Source organism: Pongo abelii, chromosome 5, assembly GCF_028885655.2.
Source record: "Pongo abelii isolate AG06213 chromosome 5, NHGRI_mPonAbe1-v2.0_pri, whole genome shotgun sequence".
Taxonomy (NCBI): domain Eukaryota; kingdom Metazoa; phylum Chordata; class Mammalia; order Primates; family Hominidae; genus Pongo; species Pongo abelii.
This window is the reverse complement of record NC_071990.2, coordinates 87,969,563-87,996,053: the sequence shown is the minus strand read 5'-3', so window position 1 is coordinate 87,996,053 and position 26,491 is coordinate 87,969,563. Positions and strand designations below refer to the sequence as shown.

The following is a 26,491-nucleotide window of genomic DNA, read 5'->3' as shown; positions in this document are numbered from 1 at the left end:
CGAGATCGTGCAACACTGCACTCCAGCCTGGGCAACAGAGTGAGACTCTGTCTCCAAAAAAAGAAAGAAAAAAAAGAGAAAGAGAGAGAGAACTACAGCACACAATTTAGAAAACTTATTTCATCACAGCAATCACCTTCCACCTGCCTAGTATCTCACTACAATGAACATGCTGAAACAGGCTGCCTTAGACATTACTTTTTAGTATCTCTCTTATCCATTAGTCTCTTTCCCAACTTCGTTAGCCTTTCTTCTGGCTCCCATCATTTTTTGCCTGGACTATTTTAGGTCCCCCTAATTAATCTCCAACTTACTCAATTTATCCACTATACCATGACAATTATCTTTCTAAAACTGATACTGATTAAATTGTTCAATGTACATGCATCCAATAACAATTTTCAAAAACCAAAATAAAGACTTAATACAGCATACAAGAACATTCCTGATCCCACCACCCATCTGCTTCTTCAGCTTCACCTTATTCAACTTCCTATCTTTCCAAGTGGCCCACTGGCAATACCGCAATTACGCTCTATCTCCAAGTCTGGAATTCCCTTGTCCCCCTGAACCAATGAGCATTCATTCATCTTTCAAAACTCATATTTTCTACAAGACTTTCCCAACTACCTACCTCCTTTTCCAGAAAAATAGGACATTCTTTCTGATGTCTCTAGGTATAGTATTATTGTACTTTCAATCTTATTATCTATAGCAACTGTGACTGCTCACTTGATAAAAATTTGCCTTAAAAATCTGTCTAGCCTTTTAAAATAATAATGTACCTATGTTAAATTTAACACTGTTGAAAATTTCAAAAACTGTTACATTTCACTTAAGATGATGTACTTTGAATAATACAATTCTGACCTGTAATATGCAAACTTTGCGGGTTCAGAAGAGGAAAAACTCCTACTTTTTAATGATGAAACTTTAGCAAATTTAGGCTGTAGAAGACATCTCAAGACAATAGGCTGGGGAAAAGTATACCATGAAAAAAATATATTTTATGATTTTTTAATACTTAGACATTACATTCCATATCAAAATTTACCAACATGCTGTTCTATAAATTCATATCTTTTTACCATAGTTTGATTTTTTTTTGTTTCATGCTAAAAAGCCCACTCTCATAATTACCTTTAGCATACATTACCTGGAACATAAAAATTTCATTAAATATTGGCAAACTCTTCCCCATGACATGTAGAATAATTAGAAATGTCTAGTTATAAATTTTCGTAAGCTAATGAGCAAAAGAAAAGCCCCAATATATTGGCATTTTCACTTAACAGTGGCTCATAGTTACAATGATCAGAAATAAATCTACTTGCTACTGTGCTATATAGGGCAGTTTTGCCAAGTGCCCACCTTTAAGAACTAGGTCAATTTCTAAGAAAACTGTATGGAAACATTCAGTTGTTAACAAAAATTTAATATTAAAATTACTCAGTTATTTAAATTATTGTTAATTTAGGAAAAAGAAAACCCATGTATTAATCACCCATAAAATAACTTTTATTTTAATAAATAACAGTGGGCTCACCAAAGGGCAGGGATTTTAACGTGTCAGGTTTTATGCTTATTGGTAGTAAGTCTTAAAGAGGTGAAATGAACTATTCAATAAAACCCAAAAGGCCCTAAAAATAAAATGATACTTTAATAAAAATTAAAAAGAAATTTCCAAAAGAAAATAGTTCACTCCTTGACCATGCTTATTTATTCAGAGTACCAGCGATTTCAGTAAGTGCTTCATTTTTCCTGCAAATCTGATGTTGCACAGGGAATGTACACATTTTCATACCATCACAATATCATCAATATCTCAGGCCAATAATATTGTGAATGCAACTGTTTTATAACAAACACAAAATAAAAAAACCAATGTTACTATTTATGGCAAACAGAAACAAAAGTAAATATTGCAAGGACGTTTTCTTATGTTTCTACTATTGATTTTAGTTGGACTTCAAATGAAGGTCATCAATGCTCCTGGAATAACCTCTACCTCTGGCTGTGAATCCACAGTATAAATATGGTGAATAAAGCTAAACTGTAAGAGCTAACTATATACTGAATAACCAAAATAATTATAACTAATACTGTTCTTGAAGACCAATCTAATGAAAAAAGTATCATTAGATATGGTGAGAAATACAGACAAATCTGTACAATCTAACATCTATAAACGGTAAAATCAAAACATCCAACTTCCTTATAGAAAGTGTTTTATCTATGTAATTATAAATGTTAAGGACTCTTGTATTTTATAAACACAAGATGGGCTCACTTTGATGATATCAATTTTAAGATTTATAAAAATGTTTAAAAAAATCTTTCCACAAAACTTTATACAGTTTAAAGCTATACACCAATCTATAAATCTCAGAAAATGGAAAACAAAACAAAACAAAAAATCTTTATAAGATCACATGTATAAAACAAGAAATGAAATGTGATTTTATTTAAGGCAATACTGGGCTACTTCACAAATGACCACCTCAAATATTTACACTGCTCCACACTACTAGTTTTCTATCACATTCACAAAGGATTTTTTTTAATACCAAATGTTTAAAATCTTCAATGTAGTAAACTCTTTATTCACATTTCCATTGTATTTCATGGACTCATAGTAACTATATCCAATTAGAAGCAATGAAAAAAAAACTGTAGCTATAGGAAACTGCTAGAGAATCTGCTTTAATTTCACATGAATACCACCCCAAAATCCTGGATGGCAAATTTACAAAGCAGAGCAAAGTGTTGATATAATGTGCCTATTTTGTGAAAAGTAATCTTGATATCATCTTGTAAATAAATGTTTCATGTAAAAATCAATGAACTATGGCAGAGTTTCTGGTTTTAGTTCAAAAAGTTCTTAATTTAAAACAATAAAAGAACAATTTAAAAAACTTGATCGCTTAGTTAAAAATTAAAATTCCAAATATAAATGTGTCATTTAATAGTTTAGACTTACAGACTGCTGGTGGCAGCACATGATTTACAATAATAAATATATACAAAAAAGGTATCTACAAATAAAGAGTACTGTTATACATGAGCAGTGACCTGGTGAAACATACCAATCACACAGATAATTGTTTAGTTCATGAAAAGGGCAACTGGGTGATAGAAATTTGAGGTTTAGCTCACTATTTACAATAACTGAAGTACTGATTCTGTTCCTCAAGTCCCATAGGGATAAAAAAAAGTTTTACATGACAAATGTCATGTTTTTTTTTTCTTTTTTGTTTTTGGCCAGGTTAATTCATGTCAACAACAAAAAAATATAATGAAAGTTTCACAATTCTAGCATGCTTGATGGCTTCCTATTTAAAATAAAATGGTAAATGATGTATTTATACATTAATTATCAGTACTGACCTCTGCCTGTGGCTTTACCTATACTGACATCTTTCATAACAGACATATCTGGATCATTTGAATGTACTTCAAGTTTTTTCAGACTGACGGTAGGTTTCATTTCCTGAAGTTGCTTTAAGACAAGCTCAGTGCAATCTTTAAGATTCTTGTCTAAAACAATTTTTACATTATCACTGCACTGAAGCTGTGATGGATTGGCAAACTGTACAAACGTTTCGCTTTCTTTACAAGGACATACATGATTTCCACTAGTCACAGCAGTCTTATCAATATTTTTTCTTGAATTTGAATGGGACCCTTTTTTGTTTCCAGTATTTGGATGGTCTTTGTCAGTATTTTTCTTCTGCTTCACTGCAGACTCCTCAAGAAACTTCAGAAATGATACTTCAAATCCCATTGGCTTAAAAGAGCTCCAGTCAAAAGATGCAGGATGCTCCTCAGTGGTTTGAATGGCAACAGCAGTTTCTTCTTCTTTACGCACGCTGCTTAACTCAGCCGCTGATGCTGGTTCAGCTTTTTCAACTTTCCTTTTTTTATTTTGTGAGACATTTTTTTCTTTATTAACTCTCTTCAAATTACTTGCTTTTTGTCTTTCTGACTGGCAGGGGTTATCTTCCTGAAAATCATTACTTACATTTGAAGAAGTATTAGCTTGGGTCTCTACACTTGTGCTATCTTCATTTATTAATTTTGTAATAAACAATTCTGTTAGTTCATCCATTTCATCTTTTTCATTTTTTTCAACTTCCTTTTGTGAAACTGTAGCTGTAGTTCTTGAATTATCATTGCTCTCTGATACACACGTGTCAGAATCTTTCACATCATTCTTAGCACCTTCTTGCTCAGACGTTTCCTTTACTTGTGAGTTGCAACACCGTTTGAATACAATAAGAAGATTTCGGTGTTGTGATGTAAATGCCTTAGATAATTTATGGCACTTATAATGTCTAATTATATTGCTTTCACTTGTAACAACCGAAGTACATCCCTTTATCATACATGGATACTGGGTTACAAATCTGCTTGTACACTCAGACAGGGCATCATTTCTAGCCTTTATAGAATATACATGCTTCCCACGTTTCAGAGAATAAGGCTTATTTTCTTCAATCTGCACAATCTTTGCATTCTTGTTTTCTAAATTATTTTTTTTCTTTCGTTTGGTCTTGGGCATTTTTATTCCTTCCTTTCCACATCTGCTGTGTTTTGTCCCCCGATGTTTAGACTTTGATTTTTCTTGGTTTGCCTTGCTTGACATATTTTCCTGGCCTGGTGTTAATCTTCTTGGACGAATCAAATGAGCCTTATGTTTGTCATTATGCTTATTAAAAATGTGTCGGAGGAGATTCGACCGGGTTGCATATATACGGTCACAGCCTTCACAATCACATTTGTATACACCATCTTCTTCTGTTTTACTTGCCCTTAGTCCAATTCCGTGGTCTGCCTCTAGATGAACAACATAGTTCAAATATGTAGTAAATGAAGATTTACACTCTAACTGGTCACATGGAAATTTCCCAACATCCACTGAAGCAGTCATACTTTCAATTTCTTCAGGAGTCATTTCATGAAGTTTCATGTAGTGTTGTATTAGGCCAGTAATTGCTTGGAAAATTCGAGAACAGTCACTTACCTGACATCGAAATTCTTTCAAAGTTTGTTTAGTTTCAGTTTCTTCACTTTCTTTACCAGCTTCACTTTCCTCTTCAACCTCTGCTGAAAATGCAGGTAGATCTGATTTGTGTACAGCCTGGTAATGGAGAATCAAGTTTTGCTGTATCGTAAAGGCAGCAAAGCATCCCTGGTGAACACATCGATAAGGTCTGTAAGGACTGTATCTTGTTGGAAACTCAAGGGATTGGGAAACTGGCTTCTTTCGTTTTTTCTCCTCCTTTTCTTTTTTATGCCTCCTAATCTTCCGTCCTTTGGTTTGTGTGTTTGTAAGTGCATTTGTATTACATTGTTCTGAAGTAACTGTAATCACTTGTAAAGAACTTTCTGTTTTGTCAGGACTTTTTTTTTCTACAAGTTGTTTTTCTGGGATCACTGCTACATTACTGTGGGTATTTTGGGTCTCTGCTCTCAATTCTAAAGCAGGCTGAGATTCCTTTTTATTTTCCTCTGTCATAGCTAGCTGTTTTTTCACTTGTGTACTTCGTGAGGCCAGCACATTTTCACTCTGAGATTTTCTTCCATAAGGCCTTTTAATTTTTAACTTTACCATTTCTTCAGTTGTAAAATGATGCACCAACTGACAGTGTGCCCGGAGGTTAGAATTTCTTGTAAATGTTTTTGTACATGTAGGTACTACACATTTAAAGGGAGCAAATTTCAACTGATTCTTCTTAATTTCAAGAATCATTTCTGGAGTGTATTGATGAATTTTACCATAGTGCTTAAATAGTGCATCCTTTGTCATAGCACTGTAGTTACAGCCTTGGTTTTGGCACACAAAGGGTTTATTAACTTTGTCATTAAATTGAATGTTTATCATTTCAGAAACTGGCTGAATAACTGTGATATCTGCAGTTGATTTAACAGGCGTGGGAGTCAGTGTCACTGATGTATTTATCAGTACACACTGGGATGCTGGAGTGGATAGGTCATTTTCTAATTTTAATTTCTGTAAGCCTTCTAAAATTTCCTGTATTTGATCCTCCTTATGTGATATTTCAGACTGAGGAATGTTACTTTTTGTTGGCATGACACTTATAAAGGAGGAAAACTGAGAAGAATCGGGTAATTTGTTATTTTGCACAGTGTTTACTGAAGGAAGCTGAATGTTATAATTTATTTGAGCATTTTGTGATGTTTCACCAGCACCCTGAGATCCACTTTTTACCTCAAGTATTTGAGAATTCATAGCAGTTTTAATAATTTCAAGAGTCTTTTCAAAGTTTTGTATAACATTGTCTTCAGAAATCTGCAAATCAGAATTTATTGAAGTTGTGCATGAATTCAAAGCCATCATTTGGGAATCACCATTTTCAGTTTTTAATGTTAAAGGGGCTAACACTGTATGGGACTCAAGACTGGTTTTGAAATTCTCTTTTACATCAGTCATAAATAACTGATTGTTAACATTATTTAATTTCTGTGTTAGATTTTCCACCAAACTCTGAGGTTCACAACTTGGAATTACATTTGAATGAAGGTTAGTAGTTGGGATTTCAACACTCTTTGCTATGAATCCCATTGTTGTTAAGTCACTTGTTACCAAGTTTTGGGAAGCATTAGGTGCAATTAGTGGAGGAGCAACTTTCTTTCTTCTCTTAGAAGCACTGTTTCCCTTTTTATTTAAATGACTGGATCTTGTGTTCTGAGGACCACTTATAACAGAAACACGAGAACTGTTACTGGTAAAATTTTGTGATGGCCCACCAGAATTAGGAAATGAACTAGAGCACAAACCATTTTCAACAGTCTTCAGTAGTAAGTCATTCGTTGGGAAAACAGGCAAGCTGCTACATTCCTCAATGGAGGAAGTTTTGGAGTTTGACGTCCTATTCTGGTTGGTCAGCAAGGTGTTTGGATGGCATACAGTCTGCAACAGGGGTGGCACAGTTGGATTTGGCATCACTGTTGCATTTACTTGTGATGCATCAGAGACACAACCTGTTGAAACATGAGAAAGTATTTCGGCACCCTCAAACGTACTGGGAATGCCAGCAGTTTCCAAAGCCTGTTTAATAATTTCACTACCTTCTTGACTGACACTGGTATTAAAGTTAGTCACACCAGGTCGAGGAAATGTATTTGGTAAAAATGTTGGCGAGCGATTTTCAGCAGCAAGAAGCTGTAGAAATGATGGATCTTTAAAACATGCTTCTGGATTGAAGGTAGATTGTTGTGACTGCTGCAAATTTACTGCATTTGTGGAGAGAATCATGCTGGCAAGAAGAGAAGGCTGTCCATTACTCTGTAGAAGTTCTTGAGCAATTTCGGCTCCATCCAGTGGTTTACAGTAAGATCGCTTGGATAAGTGCCCACCCAGTGATCTGGGATTAGTAAAAGCCCTGTAACACCTGCTACAGATAAATTTCCCATCTCTGATAATTGCAGGCCATTTAGCCCTTTTGTTGTGCTTAGGTTTTCTTTCCTTCCCATTTGGGCCCCGCCCACGGTCTTTTTTAACTTTTTCAGGTGCAGACTGTTGGGCATTGGTGCTTGTGAAGTTATTTGCAACATTCACTTGTGAAGGAAAAACTGCATTTTCACCATTACCCCCCTTTAGAAAGGAGGAATTAGTGTTTCCTTCAATCTGTGAGGAATAATGATTTGTATTATTTTCCAGCTGAGAAAAAACAGAATTAGTCCCACTATCTGCTGGTGAAGGGAAGAGAGACATTGAACTACTTTCTGCAGGTAAAGGAAGGAAAGGATCTGAGCCACTGTCAATATTCAAAGGCAGAACTGTTTTGGTTAGATCTTCCACTTGTGCTGGCAAGGCAGTACTAGGTAAATTTTCCATTTGGGAACATAACATACCACCTTGTTCATTTTTATCCTGAGAAGTTATATTTGGATTTATGACACTTTCCATTGAGGACAACAATGGAGCTGACACACTTGCTAAATGAGCTGGAAAAATGGGAGGCGAGACATGCTGCAACTGGGCCGAACAAGCAGGATTCCCATTGGCTTTGGTCTGTGATGCAAAAAATGGATTTGAGCTGTTCACTGGTGATGGCAAAAAATAAACAAACTTTCCATTATTTGGTGTATTTAAGTTGTTAGCTTTCTGACCTTTTTTACTTTTGCGCTGCATTTTAAATGCAGCATATTGGTCAGGGTGTGCTGTCTTCATGTGTTTCCCAATACTCTGTGAAGAATTATAGGTTCGAGTACATCCCTCGACCTGGCAGCTGAATTTCTGAACTGGAGCTTTTGGAGGCACTGATGGAGTTCCTAATGAATTACTTAGGTCGGACTGCGGCGGAACAAATGCAATACTTTCTAACGTCTTAAGAGGTAAATTATAAAGATTGGATGATGTTTTAACATTATTTCCACATTCAAATTTGGAAGTTGGTAAACTGTTTTGAAATCCTGCCTGATTTTGCACAGAAAAGGTCATCAAGTTGTTCACTTGTCTTTCTAAGTTTTGTGGGGTAAGGTCACCTATTTTGAGAGTTTCTGAATTTACTAAAGAATTCTGAGTAACATGGGCATCATTAAAGCAATCTTGTTCTTTTCTCTCCTGGAAACCTGGATGACACAAATCATTACAAGTATCTTCAACTGGCGTATGTAAGTCTGTGACCAGTGCTTCACCACTGCCTTCCACAGTTGCGTTTTCTTGCTTTCCAAAGTTATCCTCAATCCCCTGATTGAGAGACACCTTAATGGACACAGCTACTTCACTGGATTGAAGTAGAGGAGTAGTTGCAGGGTTTTCCAAACCATTTGACAATGGTCCATTAGCTTGCCCGAGCTCAGAGGCAGAAATCTGGTCTTGTTTGGTCACAGCTGATTCTGCTTTGCTTTTATCCCAAGCATCACTTCTATCTGCTAGTAAGCTGTTTTCAATGTTATTTTCTGAAGGAAGCATAGATCTTTCTTTCTCAATATTCTCTGCTGTGTTCTGATTCACTTCAGAAGGCTGAATGGAATCTCCGGATGAATTAAGTTGGGCTTCAGGAGGCAGCACTTTTTCAGGAGGAGTACTGTGATCATCCAGATGCTTTTCCAGCTCACCCTGAGAACGATAAACTTTACCACAACCTGTGAACTTGCAAGTGTACGTATTATAATGTTGTGCTTCATGATCATATAGTAAATAAGCTTCCGAAAAAATTCTTCCACATTTAGGAAACATACATTTTGCTCTAAAGACTTGATGCTCCTTTCGGTGGGTTAAAAGCTCGGCGTAACTATTAAAACCAGCTTTACATTTCATCTGTATACAGATATATGGTTTACTGCCACAGTGCATCTGTAAGTGATCATTGAGATGAGTAACACTCACAAAATGCCGCCTACAGTACTGGCAAATAACTTTTTTGCTCTGCATTTCAAGAAAGCGCTTGGCATCTTCATTATCTTTATGCCCCTTCACATGAGCAATTAGATTTTTAAAGTACTTAAAGCCCTTTTTACAAAAAGTTACAGGGCAATTAAATTCATTAACAGGTACTGGTTTCTGGACTGGAATCACTTCTGGCTCATAGGATTTATCTTTGTCATCATTCTCATCATCTGAACCATCATTGTCATTAAACACTATAAAATCTGTTGAATAGAGACTATTCTTTTTTATAGGTCGCTGCTCCTGTTTAGCCACAGTATTAGTCTTCTGATTTTCATTGGTAGTTGTGATCTTTGGAGGCCTTCCCAATCTTCTTAATGGTTTCATAGCTGCTAGTCTCTCTTTACTAGATTGTTTAACATGCAGTGTGACATGAGGGACAAAAGTTTCTTTAGAATTAAAGTTCTTTGCACATATTGGGCAACTATAAATTCCATCTTTGTAATGTTTCTGAGCATGTCGTACTATTCTGTGACCAAGGAATTCTTTGTCACACAACACACAATACTGCATGTAGGCTTGCCAATTCCTAAACCGAGCAGATATAAATCCCCTCTCTCTTAACTGTTTTATCTCTCTCTTCTTCTGCTTTTCATCACCAATGTCTTTAAGAAGGCCAGAATTAGCACCAACTCCACCAGAAAGCCCATTCATAGAAGTTTCTTTACTCTCTTCTTGGTAGTCTACCACTTTTTCATATACTTCACTGTCATTTAGTTCATCTATTGAAGACACAATGGATGCTTCTTCTCCCATTAATGCAAGACATTGTCGTTTCAAGGTTTTCCAATCCCAGAATTCTGGATCAAAGGGCCATTGAGTTTTCAATACAAGTAACAGCTCACAGCGTAAAGAATTTGGTATTGGAAGATTCTCTTCATCATATTTCTGGTCTGGCTGATTATACAACATTTCCACAGCATAATACGCATCTACTGTAGGCTCAATAAGAAATTCACTCAGTTGACAAGCACGTTTAACTTCCAGATCATCAGGCAACAAACATGAAATGGTCTTGCAAATAGATATTTTCACTTCAGTATTTTCTGTAGACTCCAAGCGAAGAGCTTTTACACACAGTTCTATACAGGTAGCAAGTCCAGCCCCTTCAGTCTGTGAAAAAGCAAATAGGAAATGTTAATTTAGTCTACACTAATCAACACTAATTTATTTCAGAATTTAGTTAAGATTGAGATTTGTTTTTCTCAAATCTTGCAATAGCAATTTATGAAAGGATTCCCCTTCTAAAGCACTGCAGCTTAGTCTGGTATATGTGTATGTAAAATGAACTGCATAGAATGGGAGAAAATGCAGAAGTATTAGAAGCTAAGACTTTGGTATGAAATTATTTAATGGCTAGGCAAACTTGGAAGTTATTTAACTTTTTTGACCTTTCATATCCCACTTATAAAACAGAGGTCAAAACAGCACTTAAACTTCATTAAATTGCTGTATTAAAGGAGATTAAATATGTGTTATAGTTTAGTATAATGTCTGGCACATAGTAAATGATCAATAAATGTCATCCTTATTGTAACTCTTATTTCCTGTTTGCATAAGCAATCTAACTGAAACAAAACCCTCCTAATCTAATTATAAAACTGAGAACATCCCCATATTTCCAAACTTATCAGTACTGAAAGAAATAGTTTGCTTCTATAAAATAAGGTACTAATCCCTAATGGTGGAGATTCTAGTGCTATCATAAAACTAAATGTCAAATTACCTACCTCATGGCTGGACCAGCTTAAGAATTAGGAGTAGGGGTAGACATAGCCCAACAAACTTTTTCTTTTGAATTAGCATCTTGAACTATTATTATTAGATAGCAATAACAAAGGTAAGAGTCATTTGAAAGACACATGGAGTAAAGAGATAAAAATGGGTTTTAAAAAACCAGAAGGGAGCAATGATAAATGAGAAATAAGATAGCCACAGGATGTGGCCACATTCACTGGAATAAAATATGTACGATACAAGATCAAAAGGCAACAAAGAAAATAAGTAGAGAGAACTGATAGGGCCTCTATTTTCATTAAGTTAAGAAGAAAATATTTTACTAAAACAGAAGCTTAAACTTGTAGGGCAAAAGTATTTTCGTATTTTTACTAAAAAGGAAAAGGAGCCTGGGATACTGAATTGGTCTTGATTTTAGAAACAGCAAGAGCACAATGACCAAAAAGAAAATGAATAGAAAGAATAGCATGAAGAGACCTATTTTTAAAATGATAGGTTAGGCTGGGTGCAGTGGCTCATGCTTATAATCCAAGCACTTTGGAAGGCCGAGGCAGGAGGATCGGATCACTTGATCTCAGGAGTTTGAGACCAACCTGGGCAACATAGGGGAAACCCCCATCTCTACAAAAAGTACAAAAATTAGCCAGGTGTGGTGGTATGCAGCTGTAGTCCCAGCTACCTGTAGGGCTGAGGAAGGAGGATCGCTTGAACCTGGAAGGCTGAGGCTGCAGTGAGCAGAGATCGCACCACTGCAATCCAGCCAGGATGACAAAGTGAGACCCTGTCTCCAAAAAAAAAAAAAAAAGGCTGGGCATGGTGGCTCATGGTTTATGTGTGTAATCCCAGTGCTTTGGGAAGGCAAGGTGGGAGGGACTGATTGAGGCCAAGAGTTTGACACCAGCCTAGGCAATACAGAAAGACCTCATCTCTATCAAAAAAAAAAAAAATTAGCTAGGCATGGTGGCATGTGCCTGTAATCCTAGCTACAAAGAAAGCTGAGGCAGGAGGATTGCTTGAAATTGGGAATTCGAGGCTGCAGTAAGCTAGGATTGCACACTGCACTCCAGCCTGGGCAACAGAGCAAGACCCTGTCTCTTAAAAAGAATAATAAAAAAATAAAAAATGACAGGGAAGATGAAAACTGGGAAGGAAGTGGGACATATGGGTGTCTCTAGATTTCATATAAACTTGTATATGTTATACTATTCCTAGATAGATCTGTGCCTTAAAACTTGTACAGTAAAACATCTGCATCTCTGTTACATGCCTTAAGGGGCTGCTAATGGTGAACAATTAGGCCACTCATCTATTACGATATGCAAGAAAGAAAAAAATCACCTGTGGTCTGTGAAGCTGCATACTACACACAGAAAGACACAAAGAAGTCTGGGAGGAATTAAGCGCCAAGTAAACCATAAAGATGATCAAAAGTAATACTGAAGGCACATATAATAATGTCAGAAAAATTGGTACAAGTTCTTACTGGTGAAAGTTCTGAGAAGCGGTGTGATTATTCAGAAATTCAGGAGATGGAGAAATTTTAAAAAAGGATTCAGAGAGGCCCGGCGTGGTGGCTCACGCCTGTTAATCCCTGCACTTTGGGAGGCTGAGGCAGGTGGCTCATGTGAGGTCAGAAGTTTGAGACCAGCCTGGCCAACATGATGAAACCCAGTCTCTACCAAAAATACAAAAAATTAGCCAGGTGTGGTGGCGGGCACCTGTAATCCCAGCTACTGAGGAGGCTAAGGCAGGAGAATCATTTGAACGTGGGGGGCAGAGGTTGCAGTGAGCCAAGACTGCGCCACTGTACTTCAGCCTGGGCAACAAGAGCGAAACTACGTCTCAAAAACAAAAACAAAAACAAAAACAAAAACAAAAACAAACAATAAAAAGGATTCAGAGAATGAAGGATTTCTGGATGAAGGGTATCTGTCTTGCAGAACATAACTATTTTATATCATATGAATGTTGAGCCTTTTCTCCAGGAATGACAAAAGCTGACTAAAGAATTCTACTTATTGCTCACAAGACACATCTAAAATTATTTAAAAGGGGAATTCCACTGACATTCTATTCTAATCCAGTCTGCAACTAAATTCAAAGGTTCATTTTGATTCATTAAGGGTGAGGAGTCTCAATAAATTTGTTTTAAAAACATTTTCATGTTATAATTAAACCTGAAACCTTTACATTAATGCCAATGAAACAAAAGAAACTATGTTTTACAATATTTTTTCTTCTGACCTTTCATGTGTGTACTTGAAAATAAGTGAACAGGCAATATTCAAATCATAAACGGGCTATACAGCAGGTAAGTTTTAAAAGTTGAATTTGAATTCACAACAATTTTCTATAAAGACAATGTAATTAAGTGATTTGCCCATAAAAATCTATTTAATTCATAATAGTTAATCATAAATATTAATAGCACAAGCTTAAATTGATGAGTCACAGGAACAGAAAGCTAAGTGACATTAATTCAGAGGAGGAACAGAAACTCAATCCCTTTCCAGGAAAAGAACAGCACCAGGCAAGTTCTGGAAAACGGAAAGGTTTGTCTTTTGTACCCTCTTCCCATTGCCTTTTCTGTTCTTTTCCTCTGGCTGCCTAGTATCCTTGACCTAAAGCCACCCAAGGCTTGCATGTTGCTTTTAGTTTCCCATGTAACCTCCCATTCAGTCCTTCCCTACCCACTCATAACATCATGCTTTACCCTGTTTTAAAACTCTTTAAATAATTACCATGTATTTCAGAATAAAATATAAATCTTAGTGTGGAATACGAAAAGGACTTCACAGTCTGACCACTGCCTCATCTGTTCTAGTTTCCTCTTTATCTTTCCCTCTACTCAAACAACTGAGCTACCTGTAGTTCCCCAAATATTCCATTCTCTCATTTGTCTTGATACTACTTTATGTGTTTTTTTTCTGTGACTAGGAACACTCTCTCCTCCCTCTTTAGCCATTACTAATTGAGTAACGAAAATAGACAAGTGGGTTATTATGGCCCACTTCTTTTATTCATTCAGCACCTACTTTATACCAGGCACTGCACTAAGCAATGTACCCTCACCAGATATTCAAGATTCCACTCTAGTAGATAGACCCATATAATATTGCTACTGGTTTTGAGTTTCCATCAACAGACTACAAAAGCCTTAAAGGCAGGGATGTATTTTTCAACTCTTAAACCTCAAGGAGTCTAGGGAAGAGTATACTATATAAATAAAAAGATCCCAAGCTATGTGCTCCAATTCCTTTGCAGATCTCAATTACGATTTAAGACATTAATTACAGTTGTCCTTCAGAATCTGGGGGCACTGGTTCCAGGATTCCTGTGGATACCAAAATCCACAATGCTCAAGTCCCTTATATAAAATGGCATAGTATTTGCATACAAACTACAGACATCCTGTCACATAATTTAATTCATCTCTGTATTACTTATAGTACCTAAGACAATGGCTACATATTACTTCATTTGCATAGATTCAATATAGTACGCTTGTGGCAAATTCAAGTTTTGCTTTTTGGAACTCTATAAATTCTTTTTTCCTTTTCTTTTTTGAGACAGGGTCTCACTTTGTCACCCAGGCTGAAGTGCAGTGGAGTGAACCTGGCTCAGTGGCATGATCTTGGCTCACTGCAATTTCTGCCTCCCAGGCTCAAGTGATCCTCCCATCTCAGCCTCCTGAGTAGCTGGGATGACAGGCACACACCACTATGTTTGGCTATTTTTTTTTTTTTTGGTAGAGATCAGGTTTCACTCTTTTACCCAGGCTGGCTCAAATTCCCGGGTTTAAGCCTTCCAAAGTGCTGGGATTACAGGTGAGCCATCACACCTGGCCCCTGAATATTTTCAATCAGTAGGTGGTTGAATCCACTGATGTGGAACCTATGAATATGGAGGGCCAACTGTATTTTAAATTAACATATGAGTAGCTGGTTGATAGTGTTCAATTCCTGGAGTTTTTTTTTTTTTTTTTTTTAAGGGTTACCAATTGGCTGGGTACAGTGGCTCACGCCTATAATCCTAGCACTTTGGGAGGCTGAGGCAGGCAGATCACCTGAGGTCAGAAGTTCGAGAACAGCCTGGCAAACATGGTAAAACCCTGTCTCTACTAAAAATACAAAAATTAGCTGGGCATGGCAGCGTCCGCCTGTAATCCTGGCTACTTGAGAGGCTGAGGCAGGAGAATCGCTTGTACCTAGAAGATGGAGGTTGTAATGAGCCAAGATTGCACCACTGCACTGCAGCCTGGGCAACAGAGGGAGACTCCATATGAAAAAGAAAAAAAAGGGTTACCAGTTAATTCAAATCACTACATCGAGGTTAACCTCTATATGGAAAATGAAGAGAGTTATTACACCAGAATCTAATCACTATAGCTTAACTTTAAGGTCTCTTCAGTCCTAAAATAATAATAATCTATGATTCTAGTTTTAAGATAAAACCTCTGCTTGATCAGATTTCAGAAAGTAGAAAAAAAAAGGGAAAAAAATTTCATGCAACAAGAAGCAAGTTTTTGGACAGAGCAATTACCATGGTGCATACTATCCCCGTCAAGAAGGCTGCTGCGAAGGTCATGTGTGGTGGCTCATACCTGTAATCCCACCACTTTGGAAGGCCAAGGCATGGAGAATTGCTTGAGCCCAGGAGTTGGAGATTAATCTGGGCAATACAGTGAGACCCCATCTCTACAAAAAATAAAAAAAGTAGCCAAGTGTGATGGTACACACCTGTAGTCCCAGCTACTTAGGGGGCTGAGGTGAGAGCATTGCTCAAGCCTGGGAAGTTGAGGCTGCAGTGAGCTGTGATTGCAGCAGTGCACTCCAGTCTGGATGACAGAGGAAGACTCTCTCAAAAACCAACAAACCAACAAAAGCAACAACAGAGAAGAAGGCTGCTGCCATTGCCAACTTCCAAAGCTATTCATACTTTTAATTGCTTTCTTATATACTCTAATTCTGAACCGAAACTCTCTGGAATAGTGTTACCCAACAGAACTATTAGTGATAACGGGAATGTTCTATATCTGTGCTGTCCAATAGGATTGCCACTAGCAACATGGAGCTACTCAGCAACTAAAATGTGACTACCATAATGGACAATGCAGCTCTTGTCCAGTATTTTGCACCCCATCCTCTGGCCCACCATGGTCTCTTTATGAGTAGTGAGTAAGACTGAAGAAGGATGGTCACTTTTACCTAAGCTCAATTCATCTGATTTAGTAATGAAACCTACAGTGATTAAGGTCAATTCCAAGTCAAGATTTATACCCAGTTTGGATTCTAGTTCCAAGTTCTTTCTACTCTACTCTGTCATGCTGCTCTTTAAGTTAGTGGCGCAACCTATGATTTAAAACTGCATAGTAGTTTCATAGGAAATTTATTATTGGCCCCTTTCAGGTTTTTGTTTGTTTTGGAGACAGGGTCTTGCTGTGTTGCCCAGGCTGGTCTTGAAATCTGGGGCTCAAGTGATCCTCTAGCCTCAGCTTCCCAACTAGCCTGGGACTCAGGCATGCACTCCCACACCCAGCTACTTTATTTTTTAACTGCAGCACCACAATATATAAATTAAAAATCAGGACAAGTTAACAAGGTTGACAGAGGAAAAACTGGAAAGCAGGATTCATTCATATTCTTTCCTCCTGAAAATGAAGATAAATTATTTTTAGGAGAGAAAAATGAAGATACATCTAAGGCTTACTGACCAATGACAGATTTTAAAAGATACTTATAAAGAGGGATAGGGAAGTATCTTTTGGTTTTTCCTTTCAAAAACAATTAAAAAATACAAATAAAAAATAAAAAATTCACTTAAAAATACTTCTTGTTATCATGCTGCATCTCAGTTTTTAGATTCTACACAATGGTAGCACCTTTGGAACGTGTTTTCTGTGTACATTTAAATGGAAACCAACTGCATTTCTACAAAGGTTACTATAAGAAAATCAGTAACTTTATGAAACTTGAGTTCTGATTTATTAATACTTAATAGTAAAAAATAAATGGAAGCACATATGCAACCTCTGTTCATCAACTCCCTCTTCAGTTGTCTAATCTGTATAATCCAGCTGCTAAAATTTTCATTTCGATAACTATGTATGTTTATTTCCAAACGTTCTTTTGACTCTTTTTACGATCTGCTTGGTCATTTTGATACTGTCTTCCTCATACTTTAATTCCTTATTTTAAGTGTTTAAATACATATACTTCCTAGATTTTTCCATAATTATATTATTTAAAGTATTAGGCAAGTAATCCTATTATTCCTTTGCTGAAAATCACTCAGGTCAGATAGTTTTGTATGTTTATAAATCTTAATGGTGAACTCATGTTAAGCAGGGCTTTATGAGACCCATGTGTTGACAATATGTCCCTCCTAAAGCAGTTCTGCATTTTCTTCTGCAGGAATCTTAGGTATTCATCCTCACCTTCTTAAACATTAACTTACTTGGCATAGGGATTTCTGAACTACACAGCTAGGGTAAATGTGGCTCCCAAATCTGTATGAGGGTAGACGTGTAGTTATAACTTCCTAAAGGTTTTCCTCCTCTGACCCAGAGTCCAATTGGACATACCTAAAATTCCCTACCATCCATCTGTGTTAGACAGTATTATTTTTCTAGTCTACCTTTTCAATAAAATTACAGTACTTTACAGGTTCCAGCTTCGTGTAGTGATTGTGCATGCATGCATGCATGCACACGCGTGAGCATGTGTATGTGTGTGTATTGCAGGGGGCGGGGGGCGGTGGTGAGGGGGTGGTTGTTTCAGATCTACCTACCCAAGTAGACAAGTAGAGCTGGCCCAAGATCTTTTCTTTTTTTTTTTTTTTTTTTTTTAAGACCAAGTCTCGCTCTGTCTCCCAGGCTGGAGTGCAGTGGTATAATCTTGGCTCACTGTAACCTCCACCTCCCGGGCTCAAGCGATTCCTGGGTCTCAGCTTCCAGAGTAGCTGGGACTACAGGCACCTGCCACCATGCCCAGCTAATTTTCTTTATTTTTAGTAGAGCATGGTTTTGCCATGTTGGCCAGGCTGGCCTTGAACTTCTGGGCTTATGTGATCCACCCACTTTGGCCTCCCAAAATGCTGGGATTACAGGCGTGAGCCACCATGTCCATCCAGCCTGCTTTTTGTTTTTGAGACAGGATCTTGCTTGTCACCCACGCTGGAGTGCAGTGGTGCAATCTTGGCTCACTGTAATCGCTGCCTCTCAGGTTCAAGCCATCCTCCCACTTCAGCAGGGACTACAGGCAGGCGCCACCAATTCTGGCTAATTTTTGTACTTACTTTAGTAGAGATGGGGTTTCATCATGTTGGCCAGTCTGATCTCAAACTTCTGACCTCAAGTCATCCGCCCACCTTGGCTTCCCAAAATACTGGGACTATGGATGTGAGCAGCCTGGCCCGGCCCAGGATCTTATATCCGTATAGCTATCTCCTGTCCCTGTGTAGATATCAAACTTCCAACTACTTAGTTACTGCAAGAAGCAACATATCCCAATCTCCAGGTTAGGTGAGGCTAAGCATCAGTTCAAGCTTTCTGTTCCCATTTTTAGGCTTTACCTTTTGAGCCCAAATATTCCTGCAATCTCACCTGGTATACACTAAAAGAGATGTTTGTTTTATTTTATCACATATTTGTGGCTGTTTGTAAAATTTTAGATAATGTAATCTTCCCTTCTGCTAGCAGAGGAAACTAGCACTATATATTTTTCTTTATACTTTTTAAATTTCTTTGTTTGTTTGAGATGCAGTCTCGCTCTGTTGCCCAGGCTCGAGTGCAGTGGCGCGATCTCAACTCACTGCAACCTCCGCCTCCCGGGTTCAAGCAATTCTACTGCCTCAGCCTCCTGAGTAGCTGGGATTACAGGCGCACGCCACCACACCTGGCTAATTTTTGTATTTTTAGTAGAGACAGGGTTTCACTATATTGGCCGGGTTGGTCTCGAACTCCTGACCTTGTGATCCACCTGCCTTGGCCTCCCAAAGTGCTGGGATTACAAGCATGAGCCACCGCGCCCAGCCTACTTTAAAATTTCTATAGCCAAATTATCAAAGTAGTATAACCCCTAAAACCAAAACAGAAGAATGATATAATTTAAGTATTACACATTACTTTTCTTCTGGCTAAGTAAGAACAAGTCCCTGGATCTCAACTGCATTTTTAAGTTTTTCTGTATCAAATATCTTAAAGGACTAACATGAAAATGTTCAAAGGACTAACTGAAAAAATTTAAAAATCACTGAAAAGGGTGACAAAATCATAAAAGTTATAGTCTTTTATTAATGATAATGTATACATTTTAACCTTAAAAATATTCTGATTATTCTTACCTCTGAATTAATAACTTTAATCAGGAAGAAAATGTGATACACTGTTTTCGTTAACAAAGAAAGTTGACGACACCTCTCAAGGTACACTTGTATAGATGGTTCTACTCTTTGTTGTAATTTACTCCAAAAGAGAGTAAGTTCCCTTAAAAAAAAAAGTTATAATAAGAAAAGTTGGAGCAGTAAGGTAATAATCATGGACCACATCAGTCCAGTCACTACATTTGAAATTAAAACTGGTTTTATATTCCAATCCTATATGCATGCTTAAGTTAAAATGCAAGAAAACAGATCCCAATTTTCTAAATACCAAGTAAAATCAGAATATGATTTATCATTTTATTAATTAATATTTTTCAGTCCCAGAGAAGCACTACCTTTTACTAGGAAAGCATCTAACCTTTTTTTTTTTTCTGAGACAGTCTCACTGTCACCCAGGCTGAAGTGCAGTGACGCAATCTCGGCTCACTGCAACCTTGCCTCCCGGGTTCAAGCAATTCTTGTGCCTCAGCCTCCTGAGTAGCTGGGATTACAGGCGCGCACTGCCATGCCTGGCTAATTTTTGTATTTTTAGTAGAGATGGGGTTTCACCATGTTGGCCAGGCTGGTCTCAAACTCCTGACCTCAGGTGATCTGCCCACCTCGGCCTCCCACAGTACTGGGATTACAGGCATGAGCCACTGTGCCCGGCCAGCATTTAACATTTAAACAAGTTTTACAGATGATAACTTTGAGCCACATGTGAACTTTATGTAATAAGAAAGCTCAAGATATGTGTGTGTACGTATATATGTGTGTGTGTATATATATTATATATATATAAAAAAATCAATGACATGATTTTTAAACAGCATTTCTCTTTTATCTTCTAACAAATTTAAAATTGACAATAAGGTTGTTATTATTAGATGAATATAACAACCAATGATGACAAAAAACCCAGAAGAAACCAATCTGTGCCACAGTAATTTCCCAGTTGATTTACTGGCTTTCCAGTTGATTTTCTGTCTGAACTCTGTACTACTACTTCTTTGCCCAACTCTGCCCTCACTACTGAGTCGTCAATCAACTCACAACTGCTTATCTTAAACAGTGTTTCTTCAACATAAACTTCTATGTTGCCCTTCAAGGGCTTATAATGGACTGCTTTTGCTTAGCATATGAAACTCAGCTTTTGATGCCTTTGTAAAAACCAACACAACACATTAATTTCTTAGTCATCACTGATTTTCATGCTAGTATAACTAGAAAACCTATTACACTTGTCCTGGATAAATACTTCTTATTTATTCTCCCTTCAGAATCTTTCTGCCTTTCACACCAAGCCTCTCTGTACAGCATATACTATTTTTCCTTCATAACGAGGCTCAATGCTCAGAAATCCTTTATAACCTTCAATCTTTATTGATTACACAACCATTGATTTACCTTGCCTGTTCTATTATTCATTTGTACGCTGTCATTTGGTAAATATTCTTAAATGTTGGAATTTTATAAACCAAATTTTCTTATGTGTTCCCATAATATCAACACAACACTGAAGACTAATAGTGTTGTTGACAGACCAGATAAATTGTCAGTGTTAGCTAAAGCTAATTTAAGGCAGCTGATCTTCAGTTTTTACGTTAACTGAAACCAACATCTCTGTTTCCTGTAGCCTCCCAAAGGATTACATATAACAAGCTATGCCCAAATGAAAATGTACCATAAAAAGAAATGTATTGCTTACATATCTAAAAAAATGTTATGGTGGCATTAGACAAAACAAGTCTTTCTTTCACTTTCTATCACTTAAAAATTTCCTGACCAAAGATAATTACTGGTATGCATGCTAAGGAATTGTGTGGCCTTTAATACACAAAGTTTTGAGTTGTAACAACTACTTGATAGTAAGTTTGCACAGCATGTAATATCTAAATATAAGCCTTTTGTCTTAAAAAGATTTTAAATTATGTTCCTAAGTTATATGAATTCTCACAGCCTATTTTGCATTCTTATTTAACAAATATTTCTTTAAAAAAAAAAAATCAACTCACCAAGCGCAGTACATATCTCCTTGCTGGAGCTGACGTGACAAAAATGCAGTACATAAGACAAGAGCGCTTTTTTCATCACCCTCAGATTCTAAGTTACAGATCATTTCCAGTGCATCTTTGCAATCAACTTCTGAAATCTAAAGAAAAAGCCAATAGAAATATGCCACAAAATGGTTTTATATTAGGATATAGAGCAATATACCTTTAGTTTTTCATTAAATATTTACAGAGAGTTTTTATGAATAAAATACCTACCATTAATTCATACACTATCAAGTCAGTTATAATTTGTCATTACTGGGACAAAGACTGTCTGCAGTTAAAAAAAAAAAAAAAAACAGAAACACCTTTCTTTATAGCCAGTAGAAATTTATATAGTAATTCTGAGAATATTAAGAAACACCGAAGAACCAACTATTTAAGAATTTACAAGCATTTATATGTAACTGATAACTATAAGCACTCTCTACCCATTAAATCAGATCTGATCATGAAAAAAAAATGCAATACTTTTATTTTTTCCCCTTTTATCCACTGATTTAAACAAGCATTAGAATCAACAGAGACACACAGAGAGGTACACTGGGTATAGACTAATAAACTACATATGTATTCATGAGGGAAAAATATAGTATGAAGCATTTTATGTAACTATACCACTTTTAAAATAAGCTCACCTCAATTTTCTATAAATCTCCACTATTTTTCTTTTCATATAAATTTACTCCATCTCAAAGCTTGCCAACAGTCATGCATGTGTACGTATAACCTAGACGAAGGCAACTTGCTTCATTTAATGATGCACTTACATCTATAATTTTTTTAAAAAAATTAAAATTTATACCTCATTACAATGATGTACTATATTTTAAAACGAACAGACTTTACCTGTGATTGCTACAAGCATCTGCTATAAGACAAGGGATCTGACAAACAGCAATCACAAATTACCAGTGTTCCACAGAATAGAAAGATTAATTCCAATATGGCACAACTGACAGATGGCAAAAAGAACTGAAGACAAAACAGACCATTAGCGCTCACATACTACAGAGGAGACTATGCCTCTCCTAGTTGATTTTCTCTCTTTCATAAAATATTGAGTAAGCAAAATGTGCATGTGTAAAATATAATGTGTTTAGGATTCAACAAGTATGTCAATGTGGAATGCGGGTAATCCTGAGGTCAATCTTTGATAATGAGGATAAACGCTGTGGGGCAATAGATTCACAGGTTCTATTTTACACATTAAATTGGGCCTTCTTAGAAAACACTAAGACAAGAAAAAAAAATCGTGTGTTCAACATAAATGACTACCTAAAGGAATTATGAAGTTAGTGGAAGAGTTAAGACTGAAATCTAGTCTTGTACTACCTGGTACAGTGTTGTTTCCACTACTCCTCTGTCTGCCTCTTTTTCAACAAATCTTTATAAACAACTTGATTTAAGAAAATAAAAAAAGACTGAAAGATATATATTTATAAAGTAAAGATTTAAAAATATCTACAATATGTTAAACACACTGTCAGACATTTTATGTATATTATTAATCATAACTTTCCCACTAGGTAGGTATTATCACTAACATTTTATATACAGATGGTCTGTGACTTATGATGGGGCTACATCCCAATATGCCCATCCTAAGTTGAAAATAAGTTGAAAGTGCATTTTTGACTTAAAATATTTTCAATTCAAAGTAAGTTTATCTAGATGTAACCCCATCATACGTCCAGAAACTTACTGAATGTGTATCACTTTCGCATCATTGTAGAGCTGAAAAATAGTAAGCTGAACCATCATAAATTGGGGGACCATCGGTATAATGAATGTGCTAGTTAAGTGGTTAAACCACAAATCCAATCATGTCTGGATGACATCAAAGATCCAAGCTCTGGCTGGACACAGTGGCTCACGCCTGTAATCCAAACACTTTGGAAGGCCAAGGTGGGTGGATCACCTGAGGTCAAGAGTTCAAGACCAGCCTGGCCAACATGGTGAAATCCCATCTCTACTAAAACGTACAAAAACTAGCTGGACATGGTGATGCATGCCTGTAGTCCCAGCTACTCGGGAGGCTGAGGTGGGAAAACCGCTTAAATCTGAGAGGTGGCAGCAGTGAGACAAAATCACACCACTGCATTCCAGCCTGGGTGACAGAGCAGGACTCGGTCTCAAAAAAAAAAAAAAAAAAAAAAAAAAATCCAAGCTCTTTCCACTTCATCACAATATATTTTATTCAAAATTACGTTAAACAATTACCCTGTCACACTCATGCAGACAAACTGCATTGCTTGCAGACAAACAGCTTGCCTGGTAGATGCCACTACTTTATTTTATTTATTTATTTATTTATGAGACGGAGTCTTGCTCTGTTGCTCAGGCTGGGGTGCAGTGGTGCAATCTCAGCTCACTGCAACCTCCGCCTCCCAGGTTCAAGCGACTCTCCTGCCTCAGCCTCCCGAGTAGCTGAGACTACAGGGGCATGCCACCACACCCGGCTAATGTTTTGTATTTTTAGTAGAGATGGGGTTTCACCGTGTTAACCAGGATGGTCTCGATCTCCTGACCTTGTGATCCACCCGCCTCGGCCTCCCAAAGTGCTGGGATTACAGGCATGAGCCACTGCGCCCAGCCAATGCTAATACTTCTTTTAAAGCAAGAATACCTAAGAGTTAAGTTCCTTGCTCAAAGTTATGCACTTAGTGGCAAAGTCAAGATGTCAACCTAAGTTCAGCTTCACAGTCTGTGCTCTTTCCAGAATTCCACCTGCACAGGCATACTAAGGCCATATATTCGTATGCTGCTAAATACGGATTTTTACTTGTTCAGGTTTAATAAAAATCCGTATTTCTTGAAAGTCTCATTTATTTTTAATCTTATCATTTTTGTTGTTCTTCTAAAACCTAAGCCACTCGTAGGCTGGGCCCGGTGGCTCACACCTGAAATGCCAGCCCTTTGGGAGGCCAAGGGGGTGGATCACTTGAGGTCAGGAGTTCGAGACCAGCCTGACCAACATAGTGAAACCTTGTCCCTACTAAAAATACAAAATTAGCCAGGCATGGTAGCAGGTGCCTGTAATCCCAGCTACTTGGAAGGCTGAGGCAGGAGAATTGCTTGAACCTGGGAAGTGGAGGTTGCAGCGAGCTGAGACGGTGCCACTGCACTCCAGGCTGGGCAAAAAGAGCAAAACTCTGTCTCAAGAAAAAATAAAAAATTAAAAAAAAAAAAATCAAATAAAAACTAAAACCTAAGCCACTCTTGCTGAGTGCTCATATGGTACCACATTTATCTATTATGTATAAGGCAAGAAATTTACTTCCCCAATGTTATTACTATCATTAGCTTACTTTTTTTTTTTTGAGATGGAGACTAGCTCAATCACCCAGGCTGGAGTGCAATGGTGCGATCTCGACTCACTGCAACCTCCACCTCCCAGGTTGAAGTGATTCTCATGCCTCAGCCTCCTGAGTAGCTGGGATTACAGGCTAGTGCCACTACGACTGGCTAATTTTTTTATTTTAGTAGAGACGGGGTTTCACCATGTTGCCCAGGCTGGTCTCAAACTCCTGACCTCAGGTGATACACCCACTTCGGTGTCCCAAAGTGCTGGGATTAAGGTGTGAGCCACTGCACCCGCCCAGCTTACTCTTAATATTTAAAAATATAAATTTGTGATTGCCTATGTGTATTTTTTCATATACATGCAACATACCAACTGAAACATCTGCTATATTCAGTAACACAGCAAACTTCATTTTTCATAGGCATACTAATGAAACAATTTTTACGGTGTACTTGGGATCCTTCATTTCTCTTATTTGCCACTAGATGGCTGTCTTGAAAAAATATGACATTAAATAGAATGTAGGAATAAGGAAGTCATATACAAAGTAGTAAATTACTAATTAAAATCATGAAAACTGAAACATAGCCACCAATGAACAAGATTTAAAAATCCAAAGAAGCAAAATTCAGAGATTACCAGTATATTACCTATATAGGGACTATTCTCTATTGCTCTGACAAATGAGCAAAAATTTAAATACCAGAAAATTTAGAACTCTTAATAAAATATTTAAAACCAATTAGAAGGATCTGTTTGCTAAAGATACATTATGCTGAATAAAGTCCCTTTGTAAAGCATAACAATTATTTCAAAGATGTAAATAATAATTTGTATGTTTTAAAATGGCTCTTTATGCCAACTATTCAAAAAATATAGAACACTATCAATATTTTATATGAATTTACGAAGTATACTTTTAAAAAGTATTGGCTGTAATCACATTTCAAAAACAGTTTCAGTTGGGTGGGGTGGCTCACGTGTGTAATCCTAGCACTTTGGGAGGCCAAGGCAGGAGGATTGCCTGAGCTCAGGAGTTTGAGACCAGCCTTAGCAACACAGTAAAACCCTGTCTCTACTAAAATACAAAAAATTAGCCAGGCATGGCGGCGTGCACCTGTAGTCCCAGCTACTTGGAAGGCTGAGGCAAAATTAATCGAACCCCGGAGGCAGAGGTTGCCATGAGCTGAGATCACACACTGCACTCCAGCCTGGGCAACAGAGCAAGCTTACTGTGTCTCCAAAAAACAAACAAACAAACAGTTTAAAAAATAATTGATTTGCTTATCAAAATAATATTGCTTTCCATATAGAAAATAAATGTTAAACCTGTCATAACTAAGAAAATATAAAATCAAGAGTTAATCAAAATTAACTCTTGGGCTAGCAAATATTTAAGACTAATAATCTCTAAGAAGATATTTCACATATTGTTTTTGGAAACATAAATTGCCATAATCTTTTCTGGAGGATAGTTTGAACCTATCAATTTAAAATGTGTTGATTCTTTGATCCAGCAATTTCACTTCCAGAAATTTACCCTACCAGTATACTCCCCACAAGGATACACAGATGTATGTAAAAAGCAACAATATAAGTAAGTGTCCACCAATC

At 37.1% G+C, this 26,491-nt stretch overlaps 1 protein-coding gene across 7 annotated transcripts in view; it reads right to left on the bottom strand.

Annotated features, from left to right (window-relative positions):
* Nucleotides 1-1,697: 1,697 nt before the first annotated feature.
* Nucleotides 1,698-26,491, bottom strand: part of ZNF292 (zinc finger protein 292) — a 111,216-nt gene continuing 86,422 nt past the window's right edge. For 6 of the 7 annotated variants that reach the window (XM_063724895.1, XM_024248683.3, XM_054557833.2 and 3 more), the window contains 3 exons: nt 21,532-21,668; nt 19,499-19,640; nt 1,698-10,531 (listed from right to left, as the gene is read on the bottom strand). In XM_063724895.1, the coding sequence (XP_063580965.1) occupies nt 3,377-10,531; nt 19,499-19,640; nt 21,532-21,668 (7,434 nt within the window). In that variant the 3' untranslated portion in view covers nt 1,698-3,376. The remainder of the gene's footprint in view (nt 10,532-19,498; nt 19,641-21,531; nt 21,669-26,491) is intronic. The other variant, XM_054557838.2, reaches the window with a different exon arrangement.